This window comes from Mangifera indica, chromosome 17 (genome assembly GCF_011075055.1).
Source record: "Mangifera indica cultivar Alphonso chromosome 17, CATAS_Mindica_2.1, whole genome shotgun sequence".
NCBI lineage: Eukaryota > Viridiplantae > Streptophyta > Magnoliopsida > Sapindales > Anacardiaceae > Mangifera > Mangifera indica.
In genome coordinates this window covers 1,030,616-1,054,346 of record NC_058153.1, presented here as the reverse complement: position 1 = coordinate 1,054,346, position 23,731 = coordinate 1,030,616, and the positions used below count along the sequence as shown (strand labels likewise).

The following is a 23,731-nucleotide window of genomic DNA, read 5'->3' as shown; positions in this document are numbered from 1 at the left end:
TATGCCTATAGCTAACAATTTTCAATACAATTTATTAACCTTATATGTTATGGTATGATTTTCAAAGATACTTAAAATGATAATAAAAATAGATTCTAATTTTCAAACATGAGACCATCGGTTCAAATCCTATTTGCGATATCTAAAAATTAGATTTTCGATTTACTTGGTAAAGTAATTACAGATTAAATATTAGATCCGAAGTTTCTCTTGTTTAGGTTTAAAAAGTTAATTTGATTCAAATAAAATTTTCTTATTAAAAAAACCAATCTAATATGAAAAAAACTAAGTTTCGGTTAATTTTTTTAGACAAAATTTAGTTTTAATCAATTTGACATAACTCAAAATTAAATTAAATTATATTTGGGTTAGCACAAAACCAATCTGAAACTAACACGAATTTATCTAAATGTTTAAAGAAATGTTGCTGTTATAAAATTTGTAATAAATGGATTGAAAAATGTTAAAATCCGCGTAAGTTGAAATCCTTATAAATTGCATACAATTATATATTTATGTAGTTATATTTACTCTAATTATTTTTTTATATTATTATATCTGATAAAATTTGATCAAAATTAGTAGATATAAATAATTATTATATTTAGTTGAAGATAATAAAAAATACTAATATATTATTTTACTTAAGTATTTTTAGATATAAAATATTCTTTATATTATTTTTTATATTGATTGAAAATAAAATTATTTTTATCCTAAACAAATTAGTAAGTAATGATATTAATATAACAAAATCAAGATTATTACTTATATTATTTTTCATATTATTATTGATAATAAAATATTATCTAAATATTTTGTTATCTAATAAATCAAATAAAATAATATAAATAAAAATATATTATTAAAATAACCTTAGTCAAATCCTGTTTAAAAAAAAAAAAACTAACGCTAGAAAGGTATGAATATCATTTATTTTTTCTTAAAAATTTAAAAGAAAAGTGCCAAAACAAATGGTTAGATTTCATGGAATTATGTGTGATTGGACAGATCATACCGGAGAAATACAATCCAGTAAAATCACATCTTCTTAGTGTAAATTTGATGCTGGATCCTATTAGATCACTGATGACCATCATCAAAAGAAATATGATAATTTAATAATATTTAAATATTTAAAAATAATGTAATTATTTATTTATCTATTTTTAAATTAAAAATAAAATAAACAATCTTACCACGTAATAATATGTCAGAGTTGGACCATGTCTTTTGTCACTTGCTTTGGCCCATGTCAACGAAAGAACAAAACAAACTGCGTAAGGAATAAGCTAACTGCATTCTGGGGAAGGAAGGTTCGCATGTCCAAACATGAAGACCTTAAAATAGAACTTATTAATGTCCATCGATCGGCGATCCGAGGAAGAAAAAGTTTTAAGAAGGGAAAATTTTATCAAAGCGCCTCTGGTCTCGTATCGAAAGGGGCAAACAAGGGACGAACAAGATGGTGTTTTACTTCAAAGCCCGACCAGAGGCAGGTGATTACACCATCTTCATGGGTCTCGACAAGTTCGAGAACGAGGAACTCATCAAATACGGCTTCGTTGAAGACATTTGGTACTTTTTAAAACCCTAATTTTGCATTCAAATTGTTCTAATTGATCAATTAATTGTTAATTTTATATATATATTTTTTGCAGGTTTCATGTGGATAAAATGTCTTCTGCTCATGTTTATTTAAGATTGCACAAAGGCCAGACTATTGATGATATAAGTGCAGGTGTTTTGGAAGATTGTGCTCAGCTTGTCAAAGCGAATTCCATTCAAGGTATAATGTGCCTTTTTAGTATAGCTTATATAATCCAGATTATTGGATTATGACTTGTTTAAGATGGCTTATGTGAATGATTATAATATATATATTTTTAGATTATTTCAGCCATAATCCCATAGTTACTAGGATTAACTTTTTTGAATTATTGGATTATTGGGTTTAATGGATTTTTTACATTTTAACACAAATAATTAGCATTTTAGATTATTTGTCAAACAATCACAAGTGAATTATGATTATTGAATTGATTATTATATAATTAATTATTCCTATAATCATAATCCCTAGTCACCCGATAATCATAAGTTGTGCCTAGTGAGCATTAATATTTCTAGCTGATTTTCATCATATAATACAATCAATCATGATTGTGTTTTATGTGATTTCTTTTTTCATATTATGATTCATGATGATTTTTGGGGGCTGGGATGAATTGATAAAATATTATTGATTTCTGTCTGATGTGGGTGAATATGTGTTGATAGTTTTTGAGATGAAGTCTGTGCTTGAAAAAAAAAAAAATGAAATGCAATTGTGAGCATTCTGGCATTATAGTAATCTGTTTGATTATATGGCAGGCAACAAGGTGAATAATATTGATGTTGTCTACAGTTCATGGTCCAATTTGAAGAAAACTGCTTCCATGGATGTGGGTCAAGTTGGTTTCCACAATTCAAAAATGGTAACATTCTTTGTTTTTTCTTGTGTGTGTGCTTGTATTTTCTATAATTTTTGAGCTTTGAGACTTGCTTGTGCTTGTTGGGTGGAACTTGATAGTGACAGAGGGATTTATACATGGTTTTGATGCTCAATTTAGGTTCGCACTGTGAGGGTGGAAAAGCGGATAAATGAGATAGTTAATAGATTGAATAAAACAAAAGTGGAAAGGAAACCTGATTTAAAAGGTAAATTCTATTTTTTCCCTGTTTATCTAATGGTTTCTTAAATAGTAACATTCTTCTGTGTCTTTTTTCTTTTTTCTCATTGTCATATTCTTTTGTTACATTGCTGCAGCTGAGCGAGAAGCAGTAAATGCTGCTGAAAGAGCTGAGAGGAAACTTCAACTGAGAAATAAAGTGAGTTTTATATCTTGCGCTCTCCTGATTGTTTAGTGATAAATATTGATGTTGTGAAGATTCCAAGTTCTAATATGAATACCATGGATGTCTTCTTCCATCTCTTGTATGCGTTCCTTTTCTTTGCTTGGTACTAACGATAGCTAGGATGACTTTGGGGGAAGATGGGTAGGGTGAGTTTGGGGGTTGGGGTGGGTGTCAAATTACTCAGTTTGCATTAGGCAGAATGAAATGATACATTGGGAGTGATTTAAGGAAAAAAGAAGTCTAGGTAAGAATATAATTGAATTTTCTGTGGTGTCATGGTTTATGTTATGTAAATAGCAAGTCTTCACTCTTTAATTTACTTGAAATCCTATTCTTAAGTTTTTGAATTATGTATCTATCTGCTTATGTTCTGGGAAGTAGTTAAAGAATTTATGCTGCTAATCTTTTCCTGTATTCTTAGCTCCTATATTTATGTTTGAAATATGTAAGCTGCATTACCAAGTACTTTTATATTGATACATCTGGTTTAGTAATATAGACAGTTCTTGTGTTATGATATCTGTAGTTCTTGATATTGAGTTAGACCTTATGTCATATTGAATCTTGCCTCAGTATATTATCTATCCATATATAATCATTTAAAAAAATCTCTTTATGTATCTGCAGAAACGGCGGGAGGAGATGGAAAGGCTAGAAAAGGAGAGACAGGCAGAGATCAGGAGCTACAAGGGATTGATGGTCTCTGAAAAGATGACATCTAACAAACAGATTGCTGCAGAAAACAAGTCCTTGCAAGAACTTGAAGAGGACTTTATGTAAGCACTCAATTATCCAACTGCTCCGAAAGAGCAACAAAACTTACTGTCATAGAAAATGGATTTTCCCATTCAGAATTTGATGCTAGGCCTTAAGTTATCTCCCTTTGTGAAGAAATCACCTAGGCCATAAATGTATACCTCAGAGGGTGCTAGTAACAACCTGAAGAAATGGGTCATTGAGGGGAGATGAACTATACTTCAAAAAAAAAAAAGACCATTTGTTGTACTTGGATGATATGATGAAACATGATTTGCATCTTTTATTCATGGTTAATGATTGACAGCATGTGTGTCTGTAAACTGATCCTGCAGTAAAATAGTTTTTACTTGATTACTAGTTGGTATGCATGGTTGTATGACAATTTTTAAGCATTTTGTTTATTGGAAACCATTTGAGAACAAATAATAAGCATTATGGGAATTATGTTTTCTGATTTCAGCTAGATCATCTGAAGAAATATTATGGGAATTATGTCAGTGTCTGATATTGAAGATTGCCATTCTCGCAATCATCTTTAATGAGTACTCATTTTAGAATATGAGTGTTATTTTAATTTTAATTTAAAAATATTTAATTATATGGAAACACAATAATATGATTTTTTTTTAATCTCCTTTGTCATCGGCCCGACGGACTAATTGATCTGCCAACCTTTCCAAGTTTTGTTGGTATATTGATATGAATTCTGAGTAAACAAAGCTCTCCTATCAATCAATTTGCCCATGAGAAGGCCTGAAGTTGCAGCAAGCAAGAGAAAGCTTGGACAAAGCTTTGATGCTTTTATGAAATAATGATTTTTCACTTTTTTTTTTTTTTTAAATTTGAAAATTCTATTCGGCTGTGCATTATCTACTTCTGTTACTGAAAATTGTTATAGACAAGACAATCATTTTGTATGGCCTAAAATAACGGCTTCCAAACATTCTTCCTCCTCTGAGTCGTCACCTAGACCGAAACAGCCTTCCTTCCACCATCTCCCTGTTTTATTTCGCCACTAACACCTCTCCTTGCAAATGCCTTCACTCATCACACCTGGTTTTGGTTCCGATTTCAACTTTAATCTCCCTTCTTTGCCACCCAAAACTCTATATAACACAACCCATCTCTGAACGGTGATCTTGTGGCATGATCGAAAGTCAACAAAGCCACCAGGAAAGGAATCTCCATAGGAACTCAATTTTTTTTAATTCGGTTCAACTAGTGTTAAGGTTCAGATTGAAGTGTCGGAGTTTGTATTGGTAGTTGTCTTCCTAGAACATAGTTTGACTATGGGAGGAGAGTTTCCAAGTCACTTTTTGTTTTCACTAGTTTGATTATGGTTATAAAAGAGGAAAAAATGAGTTTAATTGCGGTTTGTGATAAAGACGAGATTTATAGGGCAGGATGATAAAGATCAAACATCTCGTTTTTATGTGATTAGAAATATGTAACAAATTTTTAGTTAATTCATTGTTACATAGTAAGAAGTTAACATTTTAAACAAAAATGATAAAAGAAAGATAATTTAATTCAACATAAACAAATACAGATTAGTGGACAATATTACATTTGTAATCTTCTTGTCATTGGAAAACTCATGACACTATATCTAAAGGAAAAAAATTTAAATAGATAAAAAAATAAAGGTAAAAATTAAAAAATAATATAATTAAAATTAAAAATAAAAAATAATTTATGATATTTTTATAATATCTATAAAAAAAAAAAATTAATAATGGACGACAACAAGTTCCGCCAGTCTAACGTAGTTGACTTCAAACACTGAAAAGGAGGACAATATATACATATAATATTAGTTTTAACGCCAAAACGAAATATCCCCAAAACCCTAAACACTCTCTGTCTAGCGCTCTTCGCCTCTCCTGCTCTTTTTACTTGCAACAAAAACAATGGCTTCCTTGGATGAACAAGCAGCTAAAGCAGTGCTTAGACAGGTCTTTCTTTTTATCTTTCGCCTTGAGATATGATCTTTTTAATTTGATTACTTTAGTTATTTGTTTATTTTTTTTCTTATATTTGTATTTTGCAGGTTGAGTTTTACTTCAGCGATAGCAATATTCCTACGGATGAGTTTCTGCGTAAAAAGATTAGTGAAAGCCAGGATGCCAGTATCCTTACTCTGTTATTTACTTATATTGATTTTTTATGGGAAAAAAGGTTAATATTTGAAACCAATAGTGGGAGGGCAACCCAGAGTTTTGATGTTCTGAGTATTTGAATATTGCGCAAGTGTTTTTGTTGATCTTGACTGAGACTGTAGTGGTTAGTTTGGCCCTGATTTGTTCGTTCAAGAAGATGAAAGATCATTTGAAATTGGGAAATGTGAAGGCAGAAGAAATACCTGAAGACACATTGAAGGCCGTGGCAGAAACTCTTAGAAAGTCTACTTCTCTTAAACTTTCTGAAGATGGTGAGTTTTCTAAACTTCGGAAGGCTGATGCTCTGTTTGTCTTCGAGGAAATACTTTATGGCATTTATAATTGAAAATTTCGTTATGAAATTTGGGACGACTTAGGTAGAAATTGATAGTAAAAAATATAGTGGAGCTTAATTCAGATATTAGACTTGATTTAATTGCTGCATCGGATGGTCTATTTAGTATTTTGGAGGTATTATGGCTTTTGAGGTGATTTTTTGTTTTTAATTTAAAACGCTAAAATTTTGTAACTTATCTCTGGAACTTATTTTTCCTGAGAACCCGGTTGATAGTTAATTTCTATATAGTGTTAAATTTGAGGAAAAAACTTAAGACTATTATTGGTAATAGTAATTATCAACCTCTATTAATTAGCATCGTTTAATATATATTTCACACGTTTGTTTACTTTCTTTTTGGGTCCTTCAGGGAAGAAAGTTGGTCGAGTTGCTGAATTACCAAAGGCGGAGGATATGAAAGAGCAGTTAGATGGAAGAACAATTGCTGCATCACCTCTAGAATATGATGTGAATCGGGATGATATATCATCCTTTTTCTCTCAATATGCTAAGGTATTAGCTACTCCAATTGTTTGATGTAGAATGGCTTCGGCTATTAATGGTGTAAGTGCTTTAAGTTAAATGTTAAAATCCATCATTAGCAGCCTCTAAAGAGATGTGGATTCTTACTTTAGATTTGGTGCAATATCTATATTAAATAATACCAATTCTATCATTGTGGACTCTATATGTAGAGTAATTATATAAGTAAAGTTATCTTCATCTGATTATGTTTTTTTTATTATTTAAGGTTAATAGTGTGAGGTTGCCTCGGCATGTAGCTGATAAAAGGTTGTTTTGTGGCACTGCTTTGATTGAATTTTCAACAGAGGAAGATGCTCAAAATGTTTTGAAGCAAAGCTTGGTTTATGCAGGTGTTGATCTAGAATTGAAGTCAAAGTAAGTTGTTGGGATTTAGGTTTTTCTTGTATTCATTTTAATGAGGCTTTTTGGAAATATAGAACACATGATTAAATATTGTATTTAGATTATGTTAGATTGTTTCTCTTTCACGTACATTCTATGTAGTTGTTGATAATATGCGTATGATGCTTTATATAATTCTTTTGTCTGGTTAACAATGCTGTATGGTTTTTGGTATTTGAGTATATATATTGGCAATATGCAGAAGCAGACAGATATATGGACATATGAAGTTTCTTCTATGAATCTTACTTATGATCTCCTAGATATTTTAGATTTATTAGTTTAGATTTGGGTGTGTACCGATATGACTTGATGGTTTACTTTTTTGTTCATGTCTGCACAAAAAAACTATTATTTTTACATTGTATGTTCTAATAATTTTTTCTTGAAAAATCAGGAAGGACTTTGATGAAGAACAGGCCAAAGAATTTGAAGCTTTTGAGAAACTTCGTCCACACATGGGTTCAAGTCGCAAAAACAACTCAAATGCTGAAGCAAAGTAATTAACAACACTCTATGTTATGTGGTCTATTGGTCCTACCCCCTGCTTCAAAGAAAAAAAAAATGTAACCTAATTGTCTGCACTCATGATGATGACAGTTATCCAAAAGGCTTGATTGTTGCATTCACATTGAAGAATACGGTAGCTGGGGAAAAAAATGGTACTCATGAGCCTGCCAATGATAGTTCTAGTAAAGTAAATGGAGAACAAGATTCCTCAGAAAGTGCTGCCAGAGAAAGTGAGCAGAAGGTGGATAATGAAAGTGGAGAGAAGACGTCTGAAGGTTCCATGGAAAAGGGAGATGAAAAGGAAGAAAAATCTGCTGTTGCTACCTATAAGGATAATATGAATGTTGTTATGCGTGAGGATTTGAAGGGTGTTTTCAAAAAATTTGGCACTGTTAAGGTACCATGATGGTTCCCCATAATCTGGTTTAGACTTTAGATTATATGCGTTTGATGCCTCTTGAGAAGTGTTGATTTTTATTGAAGTTAATATTTTAGGAGTTTCCTCATGGTGTCCCTGAATTTTCTTCTTCATTAAATTTTGTATCTTTTTTTCATATTTTTCGACTTGGATGATTTCAATTCTGTTTACCTTTGTTTATTGTGTGTTTCATTCCTTTCGTCATTACTCCTCTATATTATTAGTTATTTTGAAAAGTAAGGATGGAACCAAGTAGCGTTCCTAAATTGTTGGTCTAGGCTTTGTTGGCTTTGGACAATTGTCTTTACATTTTGTTTCTTTGTCTGTGAAGTTCATTGATTTCAAAATTGGAGCTGAATCTGGATACATTAGATTTGAAGAACCTGAAGGAGCTCAAAAAGCTCGGGCAGCTGCAGTCCTAGCTAAAGAAGGTGGTCTGATTGTGAAGAATTTTATTGCCACTCTAGAGCCTGTTTCTGGTATGCAACTACTTAAAAATTTCCTTCTAATACGACCATGTGATGAAATCTCATTTGTTTACTCTTAGATGAGCTTATAATGACTTTCATAAATTGGATATTACTAGTCGTGGCATTGAGGATCGTGGTATTCTATCTTTGTGTTCTCAGGTGAGGCTGAAAAGGAATACTGGAGCCTACTCCGAGTTAATCAAGAACGACACCGTGAAAATAAGGGTGGGAACCAACGAGGAAGGTCAGTTATTGCATAATATTTTTAGCTTTTGTCTAGAATATGAAATGTATAGGGGATTGCCTTTTGATGTTTTTTATCTCCCTCTTAATGGGCATTATCTTGGGATACTCTGACCCTTTTTGCATTTTTTGAAATTTTGATTTTCCTATGCAGGGGAGGAAAATACAATAGAGGTGGGAAGCACCCTCGCTTTAGAGAAAATGATTCTGCAACCGGTCGCCCAAATAAAGCTCAGAAAGTGGAAGCAGCATGAGAATAATCTATGAAACCCCAGAATCAGTTCTGGGATTAGTTTTGAATTGTATGACACCATCAGAGCCTGTTCTCGCTTCTTTCGTTTTTTTGTCTTCTGGCAATTCATTACCTATACATATAATTTATGTTTGAGGACGTTTAATATTAAGTTTTTGTTTCTAGTTCAAATATTTTACTTTGTTCTTTATGCCCTGTATTTTGAAGCTGCAACAGGTGAAGTAATTAAGTAAATTTAGAAGTTGGTCTCCCCTTGGTCATTCTTATGATTCCCTGCTAGAGTTTAGTTTACTCTACCTCTCCAAAATCTCTGTTCTAAAGACTGGTAATTTGTCCAAACATTGAATTGATAGTTTTATGAATTTTTCTTTAATGATTGATTTAGCACACACTTGAACTTGGGCGCCCTTATAATGGTTTTCCTTAGTTAGAAGTAGATTCGAATTGAGCCGATGTAGACTCGGTTAATTGTTATCTCAATGAAGCCGTCTCTTTTGTCGTCTTAAATTTTTGTTTTCTTCCGTTTTTCAATCTTTGCTCACTAGAGATTGTCAAAATTTAAATACCCTGTGGTCATTCTGATTCACTCTCATTTGGATTGTGAGCCACAGTCATTGGCTCGCAAATGGCTTATAATAAATGTCTATTTATTATGTTGTTTGATGCTTTAAATTTTGGTTTCCTGCTTTACCTAACTTTGATCTCTTTTTATTAGAAATATCAATATATTATATTATCAAACTATATATATATATATATATATATATATATATATATATATATATATATATATATATATATATATATTTTTTTTTGGATTTTTGTTTTTTTGTATTGAAGTTAAAAAACTTGTGTCACACAAAAATAGATTTAACCCCTAACATTGTTAAATATAAATAACATAAAATTTTTTGTTTTAATCCATAGTTCTTGTTTGACGGTGATAATCCTTTATGTTTGGAATTTTTCAATTTAAAAAAAAAGTTTATTAAAATTTAACCTTGCTTCGTTTTTTCATTTTGTTAGTGTTTAAATTCTTTTATTAATCATAGTAATGTTTTATTAAAATAAAAAAAAATTATTTTTTACCATTATTGATGATTTCCTTGCTATGTGAGTCTAAAATGAAAAAAATAAAATTATCAATTTAAAAATTTACGTTAATTTTATATAGTTCGGTTGGTATATTTAATAAAAAATTATGAAAATTTGATTATTTTAATGAAATAATTAAAAATTTTAATCTCTTAAATGAAAAAAAAAACATACTTCAATGGCTCCAAATATTGATTTCTCTTTTCATTATATTTTCTCCATAATGATTATTTATTTTTAAAATATGAATATGGCCGTTGGAGAATTTGACAAAAAGCTCAGAAACCTCACGTTAAAATGGATGGCCACGATTTCAACGTGTTTAAATCATCACCGTTGACGGAACCAAACATGCTCGAAGTTTAACCATAGGGTTTGAAAGGCCAATCATTGTCCGCCTCTTTGTGTTTGAATAGCTCTCTTTTTAGACCGTTTCATTCTTACTCCATCTAAAAAAAAAAAAAATAAACACTCTCTCCCAATTTGTTTTATTTTTATTTCAAAATTTTCAAATTTTCAAGCGTACTTGCAGATCAATCTTCTCTAGCTTCGTTTTGGATCTGCAAATGCGCACCGTTTTGTTCTCTGCTCCACAACCGACTTCTTCTAAATCTCGAATCTCGAAGCTAAGTAAGGTGAGTGCTTTAGGGTTTCATTTCACTAATTTGAATTTTCTTCATTGATCTTGATATTTCTTCGCTTTTTCGAACTTTTTGATTAATAATCGTTTCTCTCTGATCCTCTTCCTGTGTTTTGAAGCTCTGTGAAATTTGAATTTTTTTAAATTCAATTCCACGCCCTTGTATATAGTTGAATATTAATAATCTGTCAATCTAAGCTTAGATATGGTTTTTTTGACAAAGTATGGCAGTCTAGTACTTAGAATATTTTTTAATTGTTTTGTAAATGGTGGATTTTGTGTTGGTTCACTTTTCTTGATTTGTGTTTCTGTGCTTAGTCTCTTTTTTCTTCATTCTTTTAAACATAATGATGGTTAAGTAACTTCTAATGTAAAGGAACTAGGAAACAGGTTCTGTTTGTTATAATTTGAATCTTTTGCAAAATTAACTGAAATGATTCTGTGTAAAGGATCTGCCTTAGTCCTTATGTGGAGTCAGTGATTCAATTTACTGATAATTTGATTGGCAGTTTCTACCAAGGAGTTCTCTGGTTTGAAATTTGTTGACTGATTGAGTAAATTACTAGGGCTTAAGGTAGTAACATGTTAGTGTTCGCATTTCAAAATGATTAGAAGGTTTCAAATGCAATTATTTGTAGTATGAATCCTGTTACTGGTTAATTTACACCCAAGGCTTAGAGAAAGCCTTAGGTATGGAGTATGCCATTTTTGAATTTATTTGTTATGGTAGGGTTTTCATTTTGATGATGATTTTTGTTACTGATTGCTATCTTTCTATGTTGATTTAAAAATTAATGGCAATTTATGTTAAGCTTTTTAGATTATGTTCTCAGAGAAGTACCATTCTGTCCTATAACCTTAGAGTTCTAATATTCAACTTGGCTTGTCTACGTAAGGCAATTATCATTTGCTTATTCTGATTACACCTTTTCTTATTCACGTCAGCCTGCAGATTTGTGCGGAAGGGAGTTTTTGCTATTTTTTAGGTAGATTTATAATGATTAGGAGTGCACATTTTGGGGGAAATTGTCTTAAAGTAGGAATTGGGGTATGCAGCATTATTTTCTTGTTGAGCAACTATGGAAAGTAACAAGATAATATCTACTCCTTCAGACGGGCTTAGTGATGGTGGTCAAAGAATGCGATCTCTACATGGGTAATTTCTTAGAAAGAATCAAGCATTAGTATATTACTTTTAGTTTCATGCACTATTACATTGTATACTTGTTTCTTTTTACCTCTTACAGCATTCTTAAATTCATGTTTAAGTTTTACTCTGTTTTAGGTTGGTTTAGGGCTTGTTTTACTCCTTTAGCTAAAAGACATAGTCTCTTCCATTTATTTCATTCCTATGGATGGATGTGCAGTTGACAGGTTTCATCTTATAAATGAAATGCTTTTAAAGAGTTGTAAATAGTTTTTGTCTAGTAGATTTCTCTGTGATTTCAAAATTGGAATCTTATTTTATAAAATTATTAGTTCCTTTGTAGACTCTGACCTTGGAGATGTTAAATGAGATCTAAACTATTATTTCATGTTATCTCTTTCTTGCCCTCTTCTAATGGGTAAGGTTCTTGTAATATTAATCCTGACATTAAATTAATATTTTTACAGGAGGACTAGTGGCCCTACAAGGCGTTCCACGAAAGGGCATTGGACTCCTGAAGAGGTGAATATGCACTTTCTATATCCATAATTATTTATCTTTCTTTAGACTTTCAATGTCCTTCCATCTTCATTGAGATTTAAAAATGTTAATTTATTTGACCTTATGATGATATTAAATATCAGCTTATATTTGAAGATGTTTAAATTAATCTCAAAGTCTTTGCATCTGATTTTTGTTATGTTGCCTTTTTCAACACATAATGACTATTCAGTATGATACCATCAGAGAGAGATCATGAAACTATACTGGCATTATGCATAAGAATTTTCTAACATTCAGATTAGTTTTATTTTTGAGATGTTTCATCTTGCAACTGCTAATAGAAAATTAACTTCAAGGGCTATTATATTTACCTATGCACAAGGCTATTGAGGATTTTTTTTTGGGTTAACAAGATAGTTTTCACATATGTTCAGGATGAGATATTGCGGAAGGCTGTTCAACGATTCAAGGGAAAGAATTGGAAGAAAATTGGTATGAATATGGAAGTAATAAGTTTATATATGTCATTATCTCTGCCATTGGTAGACCTTTAGATTATTTCTTAATTGACCTCCTATCTTTACTTTTATTCAACTTTGACCACCCTAAGTTTTATTTCTGTGTCCACTATTGATCTTAGCCAAGTTACTCTCATTTCCTTGTATTGCTATCTCTTGATTCTTCAAATGCTAGTATATTATACACATTGTCTAATTGTAGTTTGTGTGTTTTTCAGCCGAATGTTTCAAGGACCGGACAGATGTACAGTGCTTACATAGGTGGCAGAAAGTTTTGAATCCAGAACTTGTTAAAGGTCCATGGTCTAAAGAGGTAATTTATTCTAGTTGTTTGTTATTTATGCATTAATTTCTTCCTTGTGCTATGCCAACTTATGAATTTGCTTCTGCTACAAAGGTGCACATTTGGACTTTGCCAACTAATTGTTTAAATTGTAAACAGGAGGATGAAATAATAATAGAATTGGTGAACAAGTTTGGGCCAAAAAAGTGGTCCACGATTGCTCAGCATTTACCAGGGCGAATTGGGAAGCAATGCAGGGAAAGGTACGAAATAAATCTGCTTCTGGTTGATTGTATACTTTTCATGTTTTCACTCTGATTTGATCAATTTCCTAATCCTCAATTAATTCTATTTTAGGTGGCATAATCATCTTAACCCCTCCATAAACAAAGAGGCATGGACTCAAGAAGAGGAGCTGGCTTTGATTCGTGCGCATCAGATTTATGGGAACAGATGGGCAGAGCTAACAAAGTTCTTGCCAGGAAGGTAAATTTATTTCTTCTTTGAAGGAGAAGATGCAACTTATGATTTTGGCTCAGATTTGTATTGTTTCTCTTCCCTTCCTCCCCTTGGCCACACAATTGGCGTGGTTTTCTTTTTATGGTTCTTTTATTTAGAAGTTTAAACTGTTTCTTTTGTGACACTTGCTATAACTGACATGATATGTGATAGATCTATACTTGTGTGGTCTACAGGACAGACAATTCCATAAAAAATCACTGGAACAGCTCTGTGAAAAAGAAATTGGATTCTTACTTGGCATCAGGACTACTAGAGCAGTTTCAAGGCCTCCCTCTTGCTGGGCATCCTAATCAACCCATGCCCTCATCGTCTTCCAGGATGCAGAGTAGTGGAGATGACAGTTGTCCGAAAGGTGGAGTTGAAGCTGAGGAAATATCAGAATGCAGTCAAGATTCGAATGTTCTTGGTCCCTCTCATTCAACAGGTAATGCAGTTCTGCATACAAGAGAACAGGTCCTTATACCTGAAGAGTGCAATCCAGCTAAGGATCAGAACTCCAGCCCAGCATCTTGTTCAGAACAATATTACACATCTCTGGAAGATGTCACATTTTCCATCCCAGAAATACCTTGTGAAGTGGGTGGCTCTTCTAAGTTCCCTGAGCAAAATTTTGTGCATGATGCTGGGACTTTTGCGAAGAGTTACCAGTTCAATTTACAGGATTTACCTAATTTATCTTCACTGGACTTGGCGCATCAATCATCAGGGTTGTCAGCTAATTGCATGGATTCTCATGAAAGTAATGAAATGGTCAATGTTTCATATCAAAATTCCATGGAATTGAGTGTTCCTAGCTCTATAGGTAATCTGGTTGCAGGTTCTGATAAACCAGAGAACATCTTGATAACAGATGATGAATGCTGCAGGGTCTTGTTTGCAGAGGCAATGAAAGACGGATGTTTTTCCTTGGAAAATTTTGGTCAAGAGTTGAATATGGTTGAATCATCACATTGTCACCCCTTGGACATTCAGATTTCTGAAGGTGGCAGAACCTCACTTTCCCAAGCTTATTGTCCTTCAAAGCCTGAAGTATTAGAAACTTCATGTAGTCAGTCTTCCCTCTTTTCTCCAATGATACTTTCAAATGACAATGGAGCATTTGCGTGTGTTGATGAATCCAATCAGTTGAATTGTCACTCTTATGGAACTCGAGATCAAGAATATAATACGAGCAGGCATGATGCCTTTATCTATACCAATGAATCTGCCAATTCCCCTTGTGATGATGGTGCAGATAATTCAGGCCTGCAAGGGCCATCATATCTTTCAAAGGATTCTTTCAAACTAGTTCCTGTAAATAGTTTCAGTTCAAAATCAGATGCCATGATAGCTTGTCCTTCAGAGGATGCCAAGCCCAACATGCAAACAGAACATCAGGATGCAGGATCCCTATGTTATGAACCTCCTCGTTTTCCAAGTTGGGATATTCCTTTTTTTAGTTGTGATCTTATACAGTCTGGTAGTGATATGCAGCAAGAATACAGTCCACTTGGCATACGTCAACTAATGATGTCATCAACAAACTGCATTACTCCATTTAGGTTATGGGATTCTCCCTCTCGTGATGATAGTCCTGAAGCTGTGCTGAAAAGTGCTGCCAAAACTTTTACAGGAACACCATCTATATTGAAGAAGCGACACCGTGACTTGTTGTCACCTTTGTCAGATAGAAGAAATGACAAGAAACTTGAAATTGACATGACTTCCAGTTTGGCCCAGGATTTTTCTCGTCTGCTGTCTCCATTGTCAAACCAAAAGAGGAAATCTGGAGCCTTCGTTGAAGATAAAGAAAATTTGGGTCATGCTTTTGATGGTGGACAAGAAAAGGATAAAGATCAGTCTGCTGTCTTGCATGAAAGAACTTCTGAGGAAGATTCTCATTGCAGTAATTCTAATGCCAACTTAAAGAAAGATAATGTTGATGCTGATACTAAGACCAATGCAAATGCTGGTTCCACTACCAAAACTGTGAGTCATTTTTTTGTTGTCTTTTGAGTTTCGGTTTTGTGCAAGTTCATAACAAGGCTTTCCTTAGAGTGAGATCTTTCCTTCTTTTAATTGTTCCGAATATTTAGGGAAAAGGGAGCAGTCATTGGTCTACTCTCTCTATAGCGTGTTTTTTGTTTTCACTATATCTGGCCATTGGTTTTCTTTTGTATTAAATGTGCTGAATTTTCAGTATACGTGCTATGTATTTGTACACATGTTGATTTAGTTTGTTATTTTGACAGGAGAAACAGACTGCAGGAGTCCTTGTTGAACATAATGTGAATGATCTGCTATTCTCTCCTGATCAAGCTGGTCTAAAAGATGAAACAGCACTGGCCACTACTTCTCCAACACCAAGAAATCAGCATTTTAAAAGCTTTGGAGCTAATCAAGGTGTTGCACCCGAGCATTCACCTGCAAGTGCATGCTCTCCAGCAATTTCCAAAAAGAACAATGGAAGTAATTCTAGTGCAATTAAGACAGTAAAACCTATTCCTTCATTGACACCGCCAGGAAATACGCTTCTTAATGTTGGGAGTGATGTTGGCTTCGAAAACTATAACCTGTGAGATTTAGTTGCTTTTTTATTTGATATTTATCACTATTAATGATAAATGTTTTACACCAGTCAAGACATTCTTGCTTTTAGCCCATGATTGTTTACCCTACTGCTTGGCTGATGGTTCAATTTTCCAGATTTGGTGAAACTCCATTCAAAAGAAGTATAGAATCTCCTTCAGCGTGGAAGTCCCCTTCGGCTTGGAAGTCTCCTTGGTTTATGAACTCTTTCGTACCTGGTCCAAGGATTGACACTGAAATAACAATTGAGGTATTACAGTGTTGTTACACTGGTTCTCTTTATTAATTTACGAGATATGTTTTATAATTTTTGAATTTTTCTTGTCAGGATATGGGTTATTTTATGAGCCCAGGAGACAGAAGCTATGATGCCATTGGACTGATGAAACAGTTAAGCGAGCACACTGCTGCTGCATATGCTGATGCCATGGAGGTTTTGGGAAATGACACTTCTGGAAAATCAGTGAACGAAGGAAACACTAAAACTTTAAGTTCAGACGAAGAAAGCAATAATGTCACCCATCATGAGCCAGAGAGCGACCATTTGGCTTCAAATATTTTGGTATGACAATTTATTTTATCTGTTACGATTCTTTCAAAGGTTCTGGCCATCATATTGGTCGCTTACTATGCAAGGGTGAAATGGTGAAAAAAAATTGTTTAAACTTTTTTATCCTTGTTTATCGTATCATTTTCTAACAAATCAAATGTTTACACTACATAGATTGAGCGGCGCACACTTGACTTTAGCGAATGTGGAACACCTGGGAAAGGAATAGACAAGGGGAAATCCTCAACTGCCATAGACTTCTCAAGCCCCTCCTCATATCTATTGAAAGGATGCAGGTAGTCATTTTTAAGGGCAAAAGCCTTCTCTACATTGTAGTTTACAAATATAATGTATCTCTCTCTCTATATATATATATGTGAGTTTTTGTTTCTCTCTCTTTTTTTTATTTTTTTGAATTTCCTTTTTGGTTCTTATTCCATTTGCTGTTGTAGCAGCTGAATTATGTAATATAATTAATTGATAAAAAAAATTGCTATCCGATTATGTGGAATTACAAAAGGAAAGTCTTTATATTTTCTCAGCGTTACCTAGTTTGTGAAGAGGTTCTTGAATATGTTAACCTTGGAACTGGTTTGAAAGGAATTTTGAGTCTTAGGGTATTTGAGGTATGAAGGTAATGGATATGCTATTGATTCTTGCTCAAGGTGAATTTTAGGGTTTAACCTAGGGTTGCAAACGAGCTAAGCTATTGATGAGCTGCTCATAGCCCGAATTTGGTTCCCATAACAAGGTCAAACTTCTTGTTTGTTTTGATGAGCTTGTGAGTTTATGATTTAACTTGAGTATAATATCAATAAACCTTTAAAATTTAGAATATCGTATTTACAACTTTAAAATTTTATTTTCTGATTTGAATATAAGTTAACTAATAAATATATAATTTAGAGAGTTTTAATTTATCGAGTTCAGTTTAAGCAAATTGTTCTTATATCTCAAGTTGTTAGATCATAAGGTTTGAGCATGAGTTAGAAAATCAAGTAAAGTGATGATTGTTCATGTTTGAGGCTTGCATGGGTGGCGGTAGGGTGCACCTCCAACAATAGGGGCAACAAATGTGTGGCCATTGTGTAGCCAAGGCTTTCGATAACTTTTTCTCCTCCTATGAGGCATTTGGTTAAAGAGTTTTAAAAATTATTTTGGTAATCTATTTTTTATTATTTTGTTTGATTTATAAATAATAATAATTTTTTATTACTAATGGTAATGTGATAAATAATATAAGATATAATTTGATTATCACTTTTATCTTAAGTATTAAAAAATTATCAAAATAATCTTAATTTTATTATAATTATATTTTTATTTATTAATTTTTAAAATAAAAATACTCTTATTTTTAATAAATGTAACTAATTTAAAAAATATTTTAAAATAATTATATTTAAAAATATTTAAGTAAAATAATATATTAATTTTTTTAATTAAATATAATAATTATTTATACTTAATAATTTTAAATAATTTATAACTAAAATAATATTTTAATTTTAATAATAAAATATTACCAAACCAAGCCAACCCTTCATCTCTTGCGGCAGCTGGACCAAGTTTATCGGTTTGAGGAAATTAGGGCGATCCACGTAGGATTACGAAGTCTTCAATTAAATGTGGAAGGCTAACCGTCTAATCATTTTGAATCGACAGGGGAAACACATTTTGGGAGGGAGGTAAGCAACAGTGTGTAATTTTAATTAAATTTAAAAGAGAATTACACAAAGGTAAACAACTGCCCATGAAAGCCCCAAAGCATACGAAAGAAAGGATAGCAAGTAATGGATACAAAATCTATAATATTATGTGTATATATTTTTAAGTATATAATTTAAATATATAAATAATATATTATTATATAATTAAATATTTTTAATTTTTAATTTAAAATTATTAAATTATATAATAATATATCTTTTATATATTTAAGTTATGTAACAAAAATATACATCCATAATTTTATTAAACCTATAAACCAAAAAGTAATGGAGCCTTACATTATGAGCCACACAAACGGCTCCTAGCCTTGACGAATTAATGAAAATTGATTCAAAGACACATTAGTACCCACGTCATTATATAAAACCATTACTTTAAAAAAAAAAAAAAACTTTTAACAAGTATGTGGAAAATACTCACCTTTGTTGATAAATTGAATCATTGGTTGAAAAATCAGTGAAGTTGATAGGAACAACGTTATGCTTTTGAACTTACCAAGTCCTTATCGTGAAGTCTAAAATTTGGTTGCGGATGCTCTTGGCTCTCAAATGGAACTCCGCGAAGAAATAAATGCTCATTGCTTTCTTGCTGCTGAGAGGGATTAGACCGAGACGATAAACTATAAACTCATTTTGTGAATGAAAGAGTCGCCATTGATTTTGATTTTGATGAGGTCAATAAGCATGGTTGGAACCTCCACTATCATCGCACGCAAAAGAGCATTGGCCATTGGCATCAGTATGACAAAACTTAAACTGAGTAATGTTATATATATACACAAAATATGTCATTATGTAATTAAATATTACTTTATTTTTAATTCAAATTCATTTATATACTTAATGACACATCATTTATATATCTAAATTATATACAAAAAAATGAATATATATAGTTTTGTTGTTGCGGTTTATAGATTTCACAATTTTATTTGCTCCTTGATGTTGAGGAACTACAGATCTACTCATTCTTACGTGCGAGATTTGAAAGCACATGGCCTAATAAGAACTCAAAAATGCAGCGACCAAAATTACATGGCAAAGCTGAAGAAATCTCGCTAGCTTAAAAGGCAGGAAAATGAAAAAGTAATACAAAATCTCTAACAAGCATCAAATGAATAAAACAACTGGAAGAGGAAACAGGTGATGATTGGCTCAGTCCAGATTCACCCTGTCTATGTCATTTATTACTCCTTCAAGCTGCATAACAAAATTTGTAAAATGAGACAAAGATGATATATCAGCATATCTGCAAAATGCATAACTGGCCAAAAGATATGGGCATACCTTGACAATCTGCCGCAGGAAGTAATCACTGTATCGCTTCACTAGTTTGGATTCAACGACATGAATCATATCCTACAATATATTAGAGGATAAGTGCAGTCCCGGAAAATAAATGCTCCTACAAAGAATCTATAATGTGCACTTTCATAATATCCTACACACAGCATTATGTGTATTTTAAACTGTTATATCGGATAATTACACAGTTTTTATTTTTATCTGCACTGGTTCAAAATTGGGAACTTCTGAAACTTGTTTCTCTAAGTGTGTGTCTTCATACGTGTGGTAATTGACGAGCCGAAAGAACACATGGTTAAAAATGTATACTTGCCACTTCAGGTTAAAAAAAAAAAAAGCATCCAATTGACATGATCTCTGATAATATGAAAAAGGACCTAATACAGGTAGACAAAAAGAAACTGGAAAATGGAGAATACTGCGAATGAACTTACATCATCGATGTAGAAATCCACATCTGCATTCGAGATAATCTTTCCATCATAATCAACAGCATGAGTCTTGTGCTTGTAAGTCATCAAGATTGTCCTACAAAATATCATGGAAAGAAGCTCAGTACATTACTTTTGATAAGATTACCATGAAAAGAAGAAGAAACAGAAAACAAAATCTACCTCAGAGTAGGCTCATCCACTTCCATGTAATTCGCAAGCTTCCCAAGAGAAATTGTTGAGTAAACTTTCAAGAATGTCCGGACACCTGATAATAATTGTTGCTGCTTTACTTCATAAAGGAACAGCTTCAACTGGAGTCTATACGCATCCTGCAAAAAAAAAAAAAAAAAACAAATTGTCATTTGGTAAGTGAGACATATATCAAATTAAAGTACCTAACAGTTGGATTAACCTCACATTACAGAATGGAAAGATGAGAAACAAGAGATAGGAAATGCAATTTCTGAGTAAACAAAAGTGTACATTTCTCAGAGTTCACCATTACCTTGTGGAAATTTTCAGTGGTCAGTACTCAGTAACTCATTTCAAAATGGCTTAAATGATCATGTTTCAAAGTTCATGCATCAATAAATTCAGCAGAACATAGAACTAGGGCTGGATTCGAACTGAGCCAGCTCGAGCTCGGCTCAGTCGAGCCCGAAATGAGCTGGCCTTAGCCGAGCTCGAGCTCGAGCTGCTCGTCAGATTTTCTAATTAAAATTTTTAATACAAAACGACGTCGTTTTGACCAATATGTATTAAAACGACGTCGTTTTGATAAAAAACGAGCCGAATTCGAGCTCGGCTTTCACGAGCTCAAGCTCGAACTCGAGCCAAGTATATGTGAACCGAGCCGAGCTGTTCGAGCCAAGTATATGTGAACCGAGCCGAGCTCGAGCTCAGCTCGGCTCGGCTCGGCTCGGCTCGAATCCAGCCCTACATAGAACAATCAAATGCAAAACCTCTAGATAACACTCATTTTGTAATGTTTTCATTGGAATGCCCCTCTTATGGAAAATACCTTGATCTTCTTCTAGCAATTGAATTCCATATAATTATATGTTTTTCAAACTTCCCCATTACCTTAATTATAGATCTCCACAACTTGTCTATATTAATGTGTCAGTATTTGGAATATCCAAAATCTATCATCAACCAGTTTAAGCTCAGTCAATGCTAGCTAAGATCAAAATCTAGCGAAATAAAAATTGGAGTTTCTCTTCCCTTGAGGGTTCCCATAATTAAAATCAATGGGCTGTTGACAACCACAAGAAGAACATAAGGACAAAGAAGTCTATGAAAGTGAGAATATCAGACACGTACAGAAGGCCCAGATAACATTAAGACCACACACCTGATTGTAATTTACAAGAGGCTCCTCGAAACTGGGTGCTGAGGGGGTAATGAACTTAGGACATGCATATGAAAAGAGCTCATCATAGATAGAAAATGCCTCATCATCATATCTTTGCATTCTCATCATCTTCTCCCCATATTTCTCTCTTAGTTGTGCGTTCACAGTCTCCTCTACAAGCTTCACTTGGGGGCAAAGTGAAAGACAAATTGCCAACAGAGCATACATCTGCTCATTCTTCTTTAGAATCTGCTCATACTGTGGAGATTTCTGATGATATTGCTTAGTCTTGTAAATGTACAAGAGAATTTTATTGAATTCACGAATGGCATCCACATACCTACAGAAAAACTAACAATCATCATTGAATTTCCAATAACAAGGGGAAACCCAAAATGAAGATCAAAAGCTATAGCAATCTCCATCAAGACAGAAGAAAAAGAAGATCAATATTTTCAAAGACTTGATTGTGTGTGTGTGCATGCTTACCTTGGAGGAGGTTTGGATGTGACCTAGAAAGCATATACCTGGAACACTTTTTTATTATCTATTCACCCTCATCCTCTGCGCATGGATTCTAGCCATATCATGTGGTTTACTCACCTATAAGCTAGTAAGATTTTCTTTTTTCTTTTTAAACAACTTAATTGAAAAAATAGAATTATTAAAAAAAAATTACTGGCTATCACACCTGAATTAAGGAGCAAAAACAGAAACATAGGTATTAATCCACATGAACATATAAAGCTTGCAAAATATGATGGCGTCAAAGAAGGGGACTAACATACCTGCGCAACATAAGATTGGCAAACCCATAATGATATATGGTGGTAATATGACTTCCTATAACACTAGTGTAAACACCTTGTTGTGTAATGTCAATTGGCTGTAAGCACTTTAGACCAGTATGATAATCGCCAAGAAGACAATGAACTCGCAGCAAACCCACCATGCTGAAATATCCCAACACCTTCAACACATTACTCCCTCCAGTGTAATCGTAACCATCAGTAGCAGTAAATTGCTCGAGACCTTCCTTCTCCTGCTCCAAAATCTGAATGATCATCGACTTTTCCACAAGTGCTTGCAAGAAATTCAGCACCCCATAAACATTCCAAGCCTGAATAATAAATTAAACATTAAAAAAATCATGTGGCGCACAATAATATGGTGAGTTTCTATAAGCAGAGTAAAGAATAAAATCTTTAAATTGTTAAATTTCCATACTCATATAAACAAAACAGAAGGATGTTAAAACCAAAATTAACAGGAACCTGATCATACTGCCTCAAAAGCGCAATCTCCTGTTCTGTTTTGTTCTTCATCTTGGCCCTATACTGACAGAAACTCTGAAACTGATAAACAAACTCGTCCACCATGTCCCACAGCCACTGGTTTGGCAGCTGCATATTCACCACTCCATGCAACGCCACCTGAAGCCAAACACATAGATAATCCAAAATTAAACGATCTTGCTCAATCAGCTATTCAAATCATTTTGGAAAATATAAAAGCACCTGAAACAGGCTACAATAGTTGTCCCAAGAGTCAATCCTCTGTTTGAGAGTAGGTGATAATCTGGCGTACAGGTGGCGGAACCACATCTCTCGATAAAGAAGGCAGAAAACGTGATCGTTGTCAACATAATTGGCAACGGCGTCCACGGAGGGCCATGGTATATCCTTGAAAAGACGATCGGAAAGGCTCTGGAAGGAAGTCTCGTACATCTGGTGAATCTCGTAAACATTCTTCTCCCGAATGTGGCGGTACAGGTGAACCACGAACGACTTAACAGAGTCAGGAACGAAGTTTGGGTCGTAACCTGGGTCTTGGGGACCACGAGCATCAGCTATTCCTTCGTAATCGCCCGGGGAGTCGTCGTAGTCGTAGCCAGTAGCCATCGTTAGTTAGATAGTGAGTGCTGCCCGTAAGCAGATTATGTGAAACGATGATGGCGGGTTGAATTCGAGTGGAAACTGAAGAGCGAGAGAGGCACTAGGGTTTACCGACAGATCGGAATTGGATTGATGGATTCAATGGGCTTTAGATTCTTTTGTGTGGCAACTGGGCTTTGGACTTATTTGCCACTTAAATAGATTTTTAGCTC

The 23,731-nt window shown here is 33.4% G+C and overlaps 4 protein-coding genes across 4 annotated transcripts; 3 read left to right on the top strand and 1 right to left on the bottom strand.

Moving 5' to 3' along the window:
• Positions 1–1,287: 1,287 nt before the first annotated feature.
• On the top strand, positions 1,288–4,014 carry LOC123200625 (coiled-coil domain-containing protein 25-like). Its single transcript, XM_044615915.1, has 6 exons — positions 1,288–1,578; positions 1,662–1,789; positions 2,374–2,477; positions 2,613–2,700; positions 2,810–2,871; positions 3,526–4,014. Exons 1-6 carry the CDS (start codon positions 1,466–1,468, stop codon positions 3,676–3,678), a joined length of 648 nt encoding a protein of 215 aa, XP_044471850.1. The 5' UTR covers positions 1,288–1,465; the 3' UTR covers positions 3,679–4,014.
• Positions 4,015–5,453: 1,439 nt separating this feature from the next.
• Positions 5,454–9,145, top strand: LOC123200624 (la protein 1-like). The gene is made up of 10 exons (XM_044615914.1): positions 5,454–5,612; positions 5,708–5,786; positions 5,939–6,088; positions 6,524–6,666; positions 6,905–7,053; positions 7,478–7,579; positions 7,681–7,987; positions 8,340–8,487; positions 8,638–8,722; positions 8,876–9,145. The coding sequence occupies exons 1-10, from the start codon at positions 5,568–5,570 to the stop codon at positions 8,973–8,975; spliced, it is 1,308 nt and encodes a 435-aa protein (XP_044471849.1). The 5' UTR covers positions 5,454–5,567; the 3' UTR covers positions 8,976–9,145.
• A 1,222-nt stretch (positions 9,146–10,367) lies between these two features.
• LOC123200623 (transcription factor MYB3R-1-like) lies at positions 10,368–17,342 on the top strand. Its single transcript, XM_044615912.1, has 12 exons — positions 10,368–10,704; positions 11,655–11,865; positions 12,324–12,378; positions 12,795–12,852; positions 13,097–13,191; positions 13,321–13,424; positions 13,519–13,647; positions 13,857–15,651; positions 15,915–16,237; positions 16,369–16,501; positions 16,580–16,813; positions 16,976–17,342. The coding sequence occupies exons 2-12, from the start codon at positions 11,789–11,791 to the stop codon at positions 17,099–17,101; spliced, it is 3,129 nt and encodes a 1,042-aa protein (XP_044471847.1). The 5' UTR covers positions 10,368–10,704; positions 11,655–11,788; the 3' UTR covers positions 17,102–17,342.
• A 2,172-nt stretch (positions 17,343–19,514) lies between these two features.
• On the bottom strand, positions 19,515–23,666 carry LOC123200567 (eukaryotic translation initiation factor 3 subunit L-like). Its single transcript, XM_044615797.1, has 8 exons — positions 23,142–23,666; positions 22,899–23,057; positions 22,413–22,744; positions 21,625–21,964; positions 20,451–20,599; positions 20,271–20,364; positions 19,819–19,890; positions 19,515–19,731 (listed from the first exon to the last, which is right to left on the bottom strand). Exons 1-8 carry the CDS (start codon positions 23,523–23,525, stop codon positions 19,687–19,689), a joined length of 1,575 nt encoding a protein of 524 aa, XP_044471732.1. The 5' UTR covers positions 23,526–23,666; the 3' UTR covers positions 19,515–19,686.
• Positions 23,667–23,731: the final 65 nt, after the last annotated feature.

Excerpts from the sequence above, each read along its gene's own strand:
- LOC123200623 (XM_044615912.1), top strand. The coding sequence starts at position 11,789 with ATGGAAAGTAACAAGATAATATCTACTCCTTCAGACGGGCTTAGTGAT. Across the intron at positions 15,652-15,914 it reads CTGGTTCCACTACCAAAACT|GAGAAACAGACTGCAGGAGT; the intron begins GTGAGTCATTTT and ends TTATTTTGACAG. Across the intron at positions 16,502-16,579 it reads ACACTGAAATAACAATTGAG|GATATGGGTTATTTTATGAG; the intron begins GTATTACAGTGT and ends TTTTCTTGTCAG.
- LOC123200625 (XM_044615915.1), top strand. The coding sequence starts at position 1,466 with ATGGTGTTTTACTTCAAAGCCCGACCAGAGGCAGGTGATTACACCATC. Across the intron at positions 1,579-1,661 it reads GGCTTCGTTGAAGACATTTG|GTTTCATGTGGATAAAATGT; the intron begins GTACTTTTTAAA and ends TATTTTTTGCAG. Across the intron at positions 2,872-3,525 it reads AACTTCAACTGAGAAATAAA|AAACGGCGGGAGGAGATGGA; the intron begins GTGAGTTTTATA and ends ATGTATCTGCAG.
- LOC123200567 (XM_044615797.1), bottom strand. The coding sequence starts at position 23,525 with ATGGCTACTGGCTACGACTACGACGACTCCCCGGGCGATTACGAAGGA. Across the intron at positions 22,745-22,898 it reads TTTTGAGGCAGTATGATCAG|GCTTGGAATGTTTATGGGGT; the intron begins GTTCCTGTTAAT and ends TTTATTATTCAG. Across the intron at positions 20,600-21,624 it reads CTCTTGTAAATTACAATCAG|GATGCGTATAGACTCCAGTT; the intron begins GTGTGTGGTCTT and ends TTTTTTTTGCAG.
- LOC123200624 (XM_044615914.1), top strand. The coding sequence starts at position 5,568 with ATGGCTTCCTTGGATGAACAAGCAGCTAAAGCAGTGCTTAGACAG. Across the intron at positions 6,089-6,523 it reads TCTTAAACTTTCTGAAGATG|GGAAGAAAGTTGGTCGAGTT; the intron begins GTGAGTTTTCTA and ends TGGGTCCTTCAG. Across the intron at positions 7,054-7,477 it reads GATCTAGAATTGAAGTCAAA|GAAGGACTTTGATGAAGAAC; the intron begins GTAAGTTGTTGG and ends TTGAAAAATCAG.